Source organism: Populus euphratica, unplaced genomic scaffold (assembly GCF_000495115.2).
Source record: "Populus euphratica unplaced genomic scaffold, PopEup_1.0 scaffold191.1, whole genome shotgun sequence".
Classification (NCBI taxonomy): Eukaryota; Viridiplantae; Streptophyta; class Magnoliopsida; order Malpighiales; family Salicaceae; genus Populus; species Populus euphratica.
Window position 1 is genome coordinate 340,969 of NW_011500069.1, and position 13,141 is coordinate 354,109.

Sequence of the window (13,141 nt, forward strand, 5' to 3'; positions counted from 1 at the left end):
ATGCAAGGGAGACAGCTACAGCACTAATAGCTAATCCCTAATGAGCTTGTCACCCAGGGGCATCCCCCTCCGGGCCCTCCCTCGTAAGAGTCACAGGATTCGCAGATTTGCCTCGGAGACTGAAAATAAACAACAGCAGAAATAAATTGAAAAATCTTCAGAATCGTCAAAATTTAGGGCTAAAAGGAGGTTTGGAAGTCATCAAGTGATGAAGCCGAAATATAAAAAGAACTTCCTTTACCAACATCATGAGCGTAGTTTAAATTCTTGGTAGATACATTTCAGCGTACTAAAGACTGAATAAAGGATAAAACAAAATTAAGAAATTTCAGAATCTCTGATCATCAATTCTACAGACTTATTGTAACCAAACCATCATATTCAAGAAATTTAAAGGAAAGACTACGAAATCTCTTAAACAACAGCATATCCTTGAGATAAGACACTAGTGCTTATCCTCCTTCGGAATGTCCTTGTGGGGGACCTTTGATTCCAGTTCCTTAGGTGGTGCCTCTTTTGCAGCCCTGAAATAAGATACATCAACAACCAATTCTCAGTAATGAAAATGGAGGAATAAACTCCAATCAAGATAGTAAACATAGGCCAACTGAATGGACTCGATTCAACAGTTTGTAGTTGTTCAATTTTCCTACAACTAAATCCTAATAATAGGTTTTGCATTGGTCAACAATTTATATCCAGGTTTTAAACTCATGGTGAAACAATCTAGTTTTGGTTTAAAGACATTATCAAGCTATCAAAATAGGCTAAATGGCAATGTATGAATAATATGCAACTTGTTCATTAGAATCTAATACAATTCCATAACTTAGCCAGAACACGAATATTGTAGCCTTCAACAAATGAAGGCCAAGATTTATGGAAAGATGCCGACCAGGCTTGTTGCAGTCATTATCCAATACCGGCTTCAAACCCATAAGCACCAGCTGATTTACTATCCCAAACTTGTTTAACATTACAACAAAAATACCTAAATTATTTACCCCAATGCTAGACTCAAGTTTATGTCAAGAAAACCCATTTTATATCTCGAAAATAAAACACAAAGGTTGCATTTGGCTAGTGACTCTGAATATTAGAGACAAATACAAAGGGGCAGTTGAAAAGATAGTGACAAAGACCAAAAATAAATCTATCTCTAGACAGTTTTAGAGTGAATTTCAGCAATTTCAAAACGTGAAGTACAGAGATACATGTCCCTTTTATCCTCAATATCTCTATCTTTTATATTCCAAGACAGTAACCAAACGCTATTTAAGAATCATACACAAACAATCACACCCAATTAATTACATGTCTTTCCGAAACTGATATTGAAATTCTTAATAGTAATCCAACCTAAACATCCTCAATGTGAAAAATGAGAAAGACCCAATTCCTTAATTTAAATTCCTAGATCAAGGAAGGGCAAGAGTTATGAAAAGATGCCGACCAGGCTCATTGAAGTGACCATCCAATTCCCACTTCAAGTCCATAAGCACCAACTGATTTACTATCCTAAACTTGTTTAACATTACAACAAAAATACCTTAAGTTAATTAACCCAATGCTAGACTCAAATTTATGTTAGAAAACCAATTTTATATCTCAAAAATAAATCACTAAGGTTGTGTCTGGTTAGTGACTTTGAATGTGAGAGACAAATAAAAACAAGATAGAAATGTGTTTGGTTGAAAGACAGAAACAAAGACCTAAAATAAATATGTTTCTAAGACAGTTTTAAAGTGAATTTCTATCCTATCAAAATAGGAAGCACAGGTCTCCTCCATCCCTACTATCTCCATCTCTCTATTTCCAAGGCAGTTTTAGAATGTATTTCTATACTATCAAAACAAGAAGTATAAGTTTTCCGAGCCAGTAACCAAACGCTATTTGAGAATCACACACAAACAATCACACCCAATTAATTAAATGTTTCTTTCCAAATCTGATATTGAAATTCTTGATGGCAAAAATGAACGTAATTTTGTTACAGTTCAGTCCATCAAATTTTTAGCTGAACATGTCCAACCTAAACATCCTCAATGCGAAAAATAAAAAAGACCCAATTCCTTAATTTAGATTCCTAGATAAAGGATACTATAAACAACCCAAGAACCAGCGAACTAAACCCGTCAGAATCAGAAATCATTCGATTTAATAAATATCAATAATGACCATCACGCTTTACTACAAATTCTAAAAAACATCATAATCACTTCTACTCATAGAGACATAAGGGGAGAGCTCACTTGGAGGCAGCGGCGGATTCTTCTTCGAGCCAGTGGCGGATATGCTTGACGTTGCGTCTAAAGACAGCAGCAGATTGCTTCACATCGCTCCTTAGTAGAAGAATCACAGCACTTACACCAGCTACTGTTATAATCAAGTTCGTCAATCCCATTATTTATTTTTTGCTTTTAAATCCTAAATTTTTTAGAAAATTGGAGAGGCAAGGTGGGTTTGTAAGTCACCCATGCGAGGGCTTGGAGAAGACGATAGACACACCTTGTGTAATGTTTTTAGGTGTTAAATGGGCTTTACTTGTTAAGCGCCTGGTTTTGGTCCGAATAACTTATTATTGTGTTGTGGCCTAGACACGCGGGCTTCAAGCTGGCCCTGTAGTTCTCCTTCAAAACTATACCTAGTTATTTATTGAACAATGATTCCCTCGATGGTGGTTTTTTTTTTTTTTTTTTAACGAGGGTCGTTTTGCATTATTGATATTAAAAAAATATTTTAAAAAAACATCTCTCAATGATTGACTCCTAGAAATCTAATAAAATCTTATTTGCACTAACTTTAAAATTTGAAACTATATATATATATATATATGATCTCAACTTTTTGGAGAAATGATCTTCTCAATTTAGAATTTAATTCCATTTTCAAATGATGCTCACTCTAGAATCAATGAACTCTACCAAAAAATAAACTAGATAATTTGATAAAGAATTGTTTTTGAAAAATATATTATTATTTTTAGTCGTCACTCTTTTAATATTATATTGGTTAAAGTCTATGGCATAGTTACTAAGAGACAAAAAAGGATAATTGTCCCCTTAATTTTTTTTTAATATTAATATATTAGTTTAGGAAATTCTTTCTGCAAGGGAAGGAAAAAGAGAAATTGTAATTATTTATATTTGTTGATTTATACATTAATATAATATAATATAATATATATGCACACCTCATTCAATAATTTTTTTTCTTTTGATATATAATATAATATATATATTAACATTTCATTCATAAATTTTTCCCTTTCCCTTTCCCTTTTTATTTTATATTAAATCAATGCTATAATCTTAAAAATATAGAATTCCTTTATTGACAAAGAGTATTTTTTGTTCCCTATCTTTACCGCTTTGTTCTTTTCATGAGCTGCTGTGTTGCTTTATTCTTTTCATGAGCTGCTATTCTTTGTTTCTCTGGTATGCAAATTTCTCATTAAGTATAATTAAGCAATTATTTTTTTTGCCTTTTGCTTTATATTTTAGGTAAAAAATTTTTATTTTTCTATTTATTTCATTTTTTAATTTTAAATTTTATTCTTTTATAATTATTTACTAAAAATATTAGGGTTTATGATAATTTAGGGGTTTTGATATGAATATGTTCAAAATAAATGTTTAAATCTACTAATTTAATCAATTAAATGTTTCTTTTCTTATTATAAAGGAATAAATTAATATTCATGTAAAACCACTATTATTGACATCTCTTACATTGGTAGAGTAGTTTATTGAAATTTAATATTTTCATATGACTTGTTTGTAAGTAAAATATCAAGTAGAAAGTATGTTTTTCAAGAATTGTTCCTCTTACACATGTACTAGGCATTTCTCCTTAATTAAATATATAGAAATAATTAAGTATAATTTAATCAACATACTTATTGTATGTATATAGATATGAATTGAAATGGGTTTTGATTTTGATGAATTGATGTGTATTTTGCTATGAATTTCATATGAAAGATTTAGAATTATTGTGTAACTTAACTAATTTTTATTTAACAGTGAATTATTGTGTAGTTATGTTAGTTATTATATAGACACTAATGATGATAAAAAAAAATCTAGCAGGTTTATATTAAATTAACATATCACTAGACAAGTATTTCAAGCGTAAATCCCCTGAGGATGAAAAGTCAATCAAAGCTTCAAGTCATGTAACTCAATTAAGTTCAAAGAAAAGTCATATTGAAATCAACCCTAACACTCTCTTTGCTAACCCTGGCTTAAGAAGACCAATTTATGAATATCATATAAATGATAGGGATGCAATCCGAAGAGCTTATCTACGAAAAGGTTCTTGTCAACCTTCACACTGTGATTTTTCTCAAAAACAATTTAGGAATATATCAACATTACAACGCTTTAATCCAGCTTGGTTTGGTGCATACCTAACATGGTTAGAGTACAACATAGCCAAAAATGCTGCCTTTTGCTTGTGTTGTTATCTCTTCAAGTCAAAAGGGGGTGTTGATTCCTTTGTGGGTGAAGGGTTTTTAAATTGGAAAAAAAAAAGATTTGATCTTCATATTGGAAATTCTAATAATTGTCATAATGCAGCTCAGATAAAATGTGAGAATTTGATGAATGAAAAGTAAAATATCATTACTCTGTTATATGAGCAGACAATAAAGAGTCAAAGTGATTATCGAACTCGATTGAACGCTTCAATAAAGTGTGCTTGTTTTTTGTTGCACCAAGGACTTCCATTTTGTGGCCATGATGAATATGAATGTTCAAGCAATCAAAGAAATTATCTAGAGCTCTTGCATTTCTTTTCAGAAATAATAAAGCTATTAAAAGTGTTACTTTTAGTGAAGCTCCTAGACATAACAAATTGACGTCTCCAGATATTCAAAAAGACATTACTCAAGCTGATGCAGAGGAGATTATAAATATGATTATAAAAAATCTAGGTGACTTATTATTTTCAATTTTAATTGATGAGTCACGTGACGTATCAATCAAGGAACAAATGGTTGTTGTTTTACGATATGTAGACAACAATGGATATATAATTAAATGTTTTCTTCGTATTCAACATGTGCGAGATACAACTGCTAGTTCACTCAAGACAGCTATTGAAGGTTTGTTTTCTAAACATGGACTAAACATATCAAGATTACCTGGTTAGGGATATAATGGAGCTAGTAACGTACAAGGTGAATTCAATAGCTTGAAAGCACTTATTCTAAATAGCAATTCAAGTGCATAATATATACATTGTTTTGCTCACAAACTTCAATTAAATTTTATGGTTGTTACAAATAAGCATAATAAAGTTGGAGATGTCTTCAATTTTATTTCTAGCATTATAAACATAGTTGGAGCATCATGCAAAAGTATAGAGGTGATTAGAGAAAAAAAATATGCTATAATTATTGAAGGACTTGAAAATGGAGAAATTTCTAGTAGACGAGGCTTGAATTAAGAAACTTCTCTTAGAAGGTATGGTGATACTCGTTGAAGCTCCCACCATGTTACAATTATTCATCTACTTGTAATGTTTTCATCAGTTCTTGATGTGCTTGAGATTATAAGGGAGGATGGGATGAACTCAGAACAAAGAACAGAAGCAGTCGTTTTAACAGATATTATGGAATCATTTAATTTTGTATTCATGCTTCATTATTTGAGAAGGATACTAGCAGTTACTAATGAATTCTCACAAGTATTACAAAGAAAAGATCAAGATATATAAAATGTTATGAGTTTATTGAAAACATCAAAAGAACGATTCAAAATAATAAGAGAGAATGATTGGGAATCTTTAATGGAAAAAGTGTCATCTTTTTGCATCAAACATGATATTGATATTCTAAACATGGATGATGAGTACAAGCTTCGTGGACGTTCAAGGTGAAAATCTCAAGGGATTATAAACCTACACCATTTCCGTTATGAATTGTTTAACAAGATCATTGACAAGCAATTTACTGAGTTGGATAATCGTTTTACTAAGATAAGTACAAAGTTACTTCTTTGTGTGGCATGTTTAAATCCAAGTAACTTTTTTTTTACTTTTAACAAAGAAAAGCTTCTCTGCCTTGCTCTTTTTTATCCTAGTGAATTCTTTATAGCATTTTAACAAAGAAAAGCTTCTTTGCCTTGTTCTTTTTTATCCGAGTGAATTCTTTATAGTGGACCTTATGGTACTTAGTGATCAACTTGATACATATATTATTGATCTACGTGATGATGATGAGTTCTCTAGTATTGAAGGTATTGCTAGTCTTGTAGAGAAAATGGTAAAAACAAAGCAGAATTTGATATTTCCATTAGTATATATGCTTATCAAATTGTCATTACTTTCACCAGTTACAACTACTATAGTGGAGAGAGTTTTTTCTGCTATACATATTGTCAAGAGTATATTGCGGAATAGGATGGGAGATAAGTGGATGAATGATAGTTTGGTTGTATACCTTGAGAAAGATATTTTTGATAAGATTGATAATGAAGCTATTATGAAGCGGTTTCAAAATATGAAAATTCGAAGAAAACAATTATAATGTAAATTTTTTTCAGTTTCAAAGTATTTTTAAATAAATTTTAATTGATATAAATTAGTATATATATTTTTAATTGATTTTTAATACGTATCTATATAATATAATATTCGTTAATAATTTACCCCCTCATTAAAAAACTATGGCCCCGCCATTATACATAATATAGGACATGTTTTAATTAATTTCTTTCAATTAACTAAAAAGTGTTATAACTTTCTCCTCAATTTGTAGAACATTAAAAATTTATGATTCAAATGAATGTATCATCATATAAAAAAAAAAATTAAAAAATCTTCCTATGTTTATTGGTTTTTACTTGGTTAAGAGGGTTTTTAAGCTATGAGCAAGCATAAGAAAATGTTATTATTATACATGTCTGAGTATATCATTTATTATGGCAAGAATGACTCATATTCTCAAAAAAACAAAGTAAAAACAACGTATTATGTTTATAAATGACAAGATGTTACAATGTTTCCTGGAAAGATGTTTCTTATTAAAAATAATATAAATTATATTTTAAAATTTTATATAATAATTATTTAAGTTATTAAATTAAAATAATTTTTTATATAATATTAGAATTTTATTGATCAAGTAATTAAAAATTTAAATTTAACTATTTTATTTTATTTTATAAAAATTAAACATAAAATAATATGATCATATACAAATTAAAAAAATTAAAAAAAAAATTACATGAAAAGATATATTAAAAAATAATATAAAATATATTTTAAAATGTTATTTAATTGTTTAAATTGAAATAATTGTTTTAAGAATTACAACGTGGATCAGTTGAAATGGTATACTTTAGCTTTATATATATATAAAACCTGGTATCGATGAGGTCTCCTCTGGCCAACTGAAGGTAAATTCAAGGTCTGAATTCAAGGAAGAAATCCTATCAAAATCAGCGAAACCTCATGTCAGGCAATCTCAATTTCCCTCGATACATCGCATTATTTAATGATTCGGTCTTGTCACAAAGCTACTTTTGGGATGCACCTTAAAAAATATCGAAAAAAGAAACTAGAAAAGATCCTACCTCGGAAAATTTGTTCAACCCCATTTCACCTCCGATGATTGCGCATGTGCAAGTTGACTGCTAGAAAACCCTAGGAGAAGATGTTAAACCGCTCGGTAAAAGTAGTGATTATGGTTTTTTTTTAAATATTTTTTTATTTAAAAATATATTAAAATAATATTTTTTTTATTTTTTAAAAATTAGTTTTTATATTAGCGTATTGAAATAATTTAAAATTATTAAAAAAATATTAATTTAAAATAAAGAAAATAAATTTTAATTTTTTTTAAAATGCTTTTAAAACATAAAAATAAATAAGACTAAAATTATATGACTAGAATTTTGAAGAAAAAGTGATAACATTTACCCGCTATTAAAGTTATTTAGCTAATAGCTTGAGTTTTGAAAGATAATTTTATTTTATTTTCTACTATAAAATTTATAGATATTTATATTTAATTTTTTTATTAATTAGAATGTAATAATAAAATTTGAACTCATGGTCATTAAAGTCTTGATATCTTACTAAATAATCATATCAACTTAAAAATTTAAGTTGTTAGATTATTAGAGAATTATATAAATTATACCTTGGTATATTACTTAATAATTTAAGCTATTAGGTATATATAGTTTCTTAATATGGTATCAGAGTTTTAATAATCAAGCAGTCATGAATTTAAATTTCATCATCTTTTTTTTAATTAATAAAAATTAAATATAAGGTAATGTGTTCCTATACAAATTTCTAGCCTAAAAATCTTTTACTTAAAAAAATATGTTAGAAATTATATAAATTATATTTTAAAACCTTATTTAATAAAAATTTAAGCAATTGAATAGAAATTTATTAGATTTTAAAACTAATAGCACTCCTTTGTAAGTTTTAAAGAATACAGACACTCAAATTAAAAGAATAAAAATACATGCACTTAAATAGAAAGAAATAAAAGTATCTACACTCAATTAAAAATAAAGTGAAATGTTCATTCAAGTGTGCGGACCTGTCATCATATTAACGTCTCAATTTAATTATCATGTCAGCACGTATTTCACATTATCTCAAAAAACACTTGATTAGAAAAAAAAAAGTTTGCGCTGTTAAATAATAAAATTGAAATTTATACATTATATTAAGGTCCAAGTTATTTAATTATCGGATTTTATCATGTTATCTTGCTAGATAAACTAGAATATATTAATTTTTTTATTTTTTTAATATAGTTTTATTTCAACCTTAAATATATTTGTCAAACCAAACCAGATTTTAAAACTATAATTTAGATAATATTTGATGAATACATTAAATACACTTATCATGTGTTAAAAAAAGGGCATTCCACTTCATTAATCTATTTGAAATTTGTACATTATATTAATACTCAAGTCATTTATTTTAGAAAGAAAAATATTCTGCTATATAAAATGAAAAAATTATTGAAACCATCGTTAATAATTACTCTCAATTTTCGACTTAGATTTTATGTTAGAGGCTATTTAGTATTCTTGAAACAAAATTTAATTTTAAGAGTTAAATTAATTCTTGTATTTTAAGTATTTTGAGGAGAATTTTCATTGCAGATATTTCCTACTAATTAATGTCAAGCCTCAGCTGGAATCCTAATCACTTCAGTCAGTTGGTTCTGTGCATAGATTGTAACATACACTTTCAATTCTACGGTGCAATGGAGCCCGACAGGTCAATCACTCTCTTTGTATTTTCTTCTACAAAAACGGCAGCTGTTAGGTAAATACTATGCCTCTTTATTCCGCGTGAACGTTTTCTATCTACGTTGGCATGTGTTTTTTTAGCCCAAACACATTATAGTTGATATTAATTAATAAATTAATTGATGTTTCCTAAAAATTTGTGTTTTTTTTTTTTTTGTAAGTTGCGGGATGGAGGGAGTCTTCTTCAGAACCAAATAGATAAATTTAAAAACTTTAAAAATTAGAGAAATAATATTTAAAAAGTAACTCAAAAGGATTGATCAAAATTAAATAATAAATTTAATTTTGTTCATGCATGAATAAATAATCATATCATTTTTTTTAATCCCCCCCCCCTAATTTTTAAGTTTTTAAGTTAACTATTCCTTTTCCTATACTAAATAAGGACATTTAAGATGGAAAATGGAGTTTTAATAATGTTTTCATTAACGTGGAAGGGTTTTCTCCAGGTCTTCTCGTGATTTTACAGTTTCTTACAGGGGACCTCTAAGAAATCGCAAAATATTACAAAGCACAATCGAACTTGTTCTTTTCACTATATCTTCAAGTATTGTCCTAAAAACCGAATTAAGACCCACTAATGTTGATTGTCATTAGACAATGAGTAATGTTTTTTAATGAAATAATGTTCTCTCTCAATTCCATAAGAGGTGTTCCTTCAAAGTTATGCGGTTTATTTATTAAATTAGAAACAAATTAAAAGCATAGATTTTTTAATCTCTATACCTACCCTAGTGAACGAAATTCTAATCTAACTATAAAACAAACTACTGATTAATTAAAATATGTAATGTATCGTGTAAAGGACGTGTAATTATTGAATCGAGAGAGAAGTATAACAGTATTAATACTTTATTGATTTTTTTATTTTTATTTTTCAAAAGCTTTGTATTTTTGTAAGAAAAAGGGAGAAGAAAAACAAGTCATAATTGCGCTACAACCGGCTCAGCTGGGACCCTTGTAATTCTACGGAATCAGAATCAGAATTCTCCCTTTTCTTCTCTGGAAAGGTGGAAGAAAGGACCTTAGCGGTTCAAAAGAATCCACATTTAAAATAGCAACTTGTGCATGCATTAATTTTGTGTAGCATTCTATCAGTACTGCTCAAAAGTTAAAAATGTCTCTCTTTTCTCCCAATATTCACAGCATTGAGATGTCTACGAATCCCTTCGAGGAAATATAATCAATCCTCCACTATTTGACGAAGAATCAGACCAATCCAGCCACATGACTCGATGAACACTCGACAGCTATCCGAGAATATAGCAGTACACAACGCAAGCCATGGATTATCAGAAGATACAACGTAAAACCAAAATTAGTAGCTTATCTTTTGGTTTTTGCTAAGTGTATTTTTGGTAACGTGTGCTGTCTGTTTTTGTAGAAGTTTTTTTTTATAAATAAAAACATATTAAAAATCATTTACAAGAGCATCAATTTAAAGCTTTTTATAAATAAAAAATAATTTAAAAAACATTTTAGAACCGCAAAATCAAATAGAACTCAAGATGTCAATATCTCTCATGTGATAGATAGAGATTTAATGCGATATTGGCACGGCTCAATCAGATGAAAGAACACAACCACTGAGTGCTTTGATTTGATTGAGCTTTGCCAACATCAAATTTCCACCGAGGATCAACAAATACAATGCCGATGATGAAGAAATTGGCAGTAAGAGAATCAAACAATAGCTCCTGTAAAGGATATGCACATTTCATGTGCAGGCGTCGACGCCCGCCAGAATCGAGTCTCCCCCGTGTGCCGCCGCTCCTAGCATTGATCAAGAAGATCAAGGAACATGAAAGGTATGCGAGTGATCGAGTACAGAAGACGGGGAGAAAGGGAAAAACAAGAATGATAAAGAGAGGGGGCAAAGAATGGTTGGGACGTCCAAACATGTACCTTATATAGCTAGGAAAGCAGTGGGATGCAGACTCAATTTGTGAATTTGGTTATAGAAAATAGTGATTGATGTTATTAGTTTCTACTATTACAACTAACGATATTAAGCATAAAAAAAGGTAGCTAAAAATTATACAGATTGTCATAATTATTTGTTATATAATTATCATCATCATCGTTGTCGCTGGAACATCTTAAACCATAACTGCTCAATCTTATAAATCATCTAAATCATCTGTTTTTTTTTTAAAAAAAGATAATCTATATATAATAGTACTCAAGGTGTAATATCAATATCTATAATATAAAAAAAATAGGGCATGTCAAGCTTAGGTTTAAAGAAAACCATAATAAAATCAGCTAGCGTGTAACCATGGTACCAAGGTCAGGATCATGCTCAAATTAAGCTTAGAAGACATTTTTTTTTCATAATTTTCTTTATTTTTCCAACTATTTTCTCATTTTTTTCTAAATTAGATTTCAAAATTTTATTTATTTTAAATTTCATTAAATATATCGGTTTTAATTTCTATTTAAATAGTTTCATATGTTATATATTATTTTTCATGAAAGATTATCAATTTAGTATTATTATTCACATTCATAATTGATATTAATTATGAGATTAGTTACTTTTCTTCGTGGCCCGTGGGTTGTGGCTCGCTAGTCTACACGCTCATCTTCAAGAACTGCCTATTAAATCTCTGCAACTTATTTTCCCACAACCTTAGAGCTCATTTCCCTATCTATTCTCACAAATATATCTTTCCATCCCCTGTCGTTACTGTCTCCACTCACTATTAGCAAGACGTACATGTTTTTCTATGTAAAATAACCTTATAAATATAGAAATCCATAAATTCTCTCATCAACATAGACTCTGGAGTTGGAGAGGCTTTGAAGAATAATTATTGGTATTGGGTTGGCAATGGCAAACACAAATGGTTATGTGGTGGGACGTTAAAAGATCACTATCCACGCCTATTTTTCTTGTCCTCACCACCTTCATCATGCTTGTTGGATATGGAGATGTACATCTCAGCTCAGTGACAGTGGAGGCCACACTTGGAAAAGAAGCCTACAGCTATCAAAAAAGCAGCAATTACAGAGTATGATTTAAGTGCTGGCAGCTGTAACTCTACATGAAAACATATCTGATATAAAAATATGAGGAGGAGAAGCAACTGGTGCTTATACATAACATCTCTTCTGCAGGAAACTTCCCTCAAAATATACTAAGATGGAACACCCATAAGGGCCACACAACATGCAGGCAAAAGAGCAGTTGAAAACTTTGAAGGTAATTCACTATATATTAGGCCCAACAAGGTTACCAACACTGTGGTCCATTAATTTTATTGCAAAGGCAGCCCACCATTTTTCAACCATTTCATGTGCAATTTTTTGCTCCAAAGAGAGCAACGAGTTTGGTTAGATAACGTACATAACCTGATTATAGATGGTTTCCTCTTCTCATTTAGTGCTAGACAAAGGTAGCACCACTAGAATAACTCCAATGCCGCAATAAGTATATTTTCTTCTTCAATCATTTCATTCCTACAATAACTATGCAAAAAATAAATCACGAAATGAAAAAACATGTGCCAATAAAATGAATAAGAGGTACGTTATGATTAAGGCTCTTTTAATAAGATTATAAATAATAGAAAAAAAGCTCGACTAATGAGAACTAGTCAAGAAGAAGTTGATTGCTATTTGTGGCAGATGCAGAATATTAAGGTTTCTGGGGGGCAAATTAATCAGCAATGTTAATATTGTGATTGTGCATATTTTATATTTAAAAAGTATATAAACTCTAATATTTAGTGATTCGATGTATACTTTTTTTTATTTAAAAATAAGAGGTGTATTATTGAGAGTAAGTTCTTTTTCTAGATGAACCCTCTACATCAACCTAGTGTATTTAAAAATAAAAATAAAAAATT

General features: G+C 29.4%; 1 protein-coding gene and 1 long non-coding RNA gene across 2 annotated transcripts; one reads left to right on the forward strand and one right to left on the reverse strand.

Annotated features, from left to right (window-relative positions):
• Nucleotides 1-209: 209 nt before the first annotated feature.
• On the reverse strand, nucleotides 210-2,506 carry LOC105108375 (uncharacterized). The gene is made up of 2 exons (XM_011002669.1): nucleotides 2,253-2,506; nucleotides 210-524 (listed from the first exon to the last, which is right to left on the reverse strand). The coding sequence occupies exons 1-2, from the start codon at nucleotides 2,402-2,404 to the stop codon at nucleotides 446-448; spliced, it is 231 nt and encodes a 76-aa protein (XP_011000971.1). The 5' UTR covers nucleotides 2,405-2,506; the 3' UTR covers nucleotides 210-445.
• A 2,864-nt stretch (nucleotides 2,507-5,370) lies between these two features.
• LOC105108376 (uncharacterized) lies at nucleotides 5,371-5,630 on the forward strand. Its single transcript, XR_839053.1, has 2 exons — nucleotides 5,371-5,468; nucleotides 5,537-5,630. It is a non-coding gene; the product is annotated as an uncharacterized LOC105108376 (long non-coding RNA).
• Nucleotides 5,631-13,141: the final 7,511 nt, after the last annotated feature.

Coding starts and splice junctions, on each gene's coding strand:
- LOC105108375 (XM_011002669.1), bottom strand. CDS start 2,404: ATGGGATTGACGAACTTGATTATAACAGTAGCTGGTGTAAGTGCTGTG. Junction 525..2,252: donor GAATCCGCCGCTGCCTCCAA/GTGAGCTCTCCC, acceptor ATCTTATTTCAG/GGCTGCAAAAGAGGCACCAC.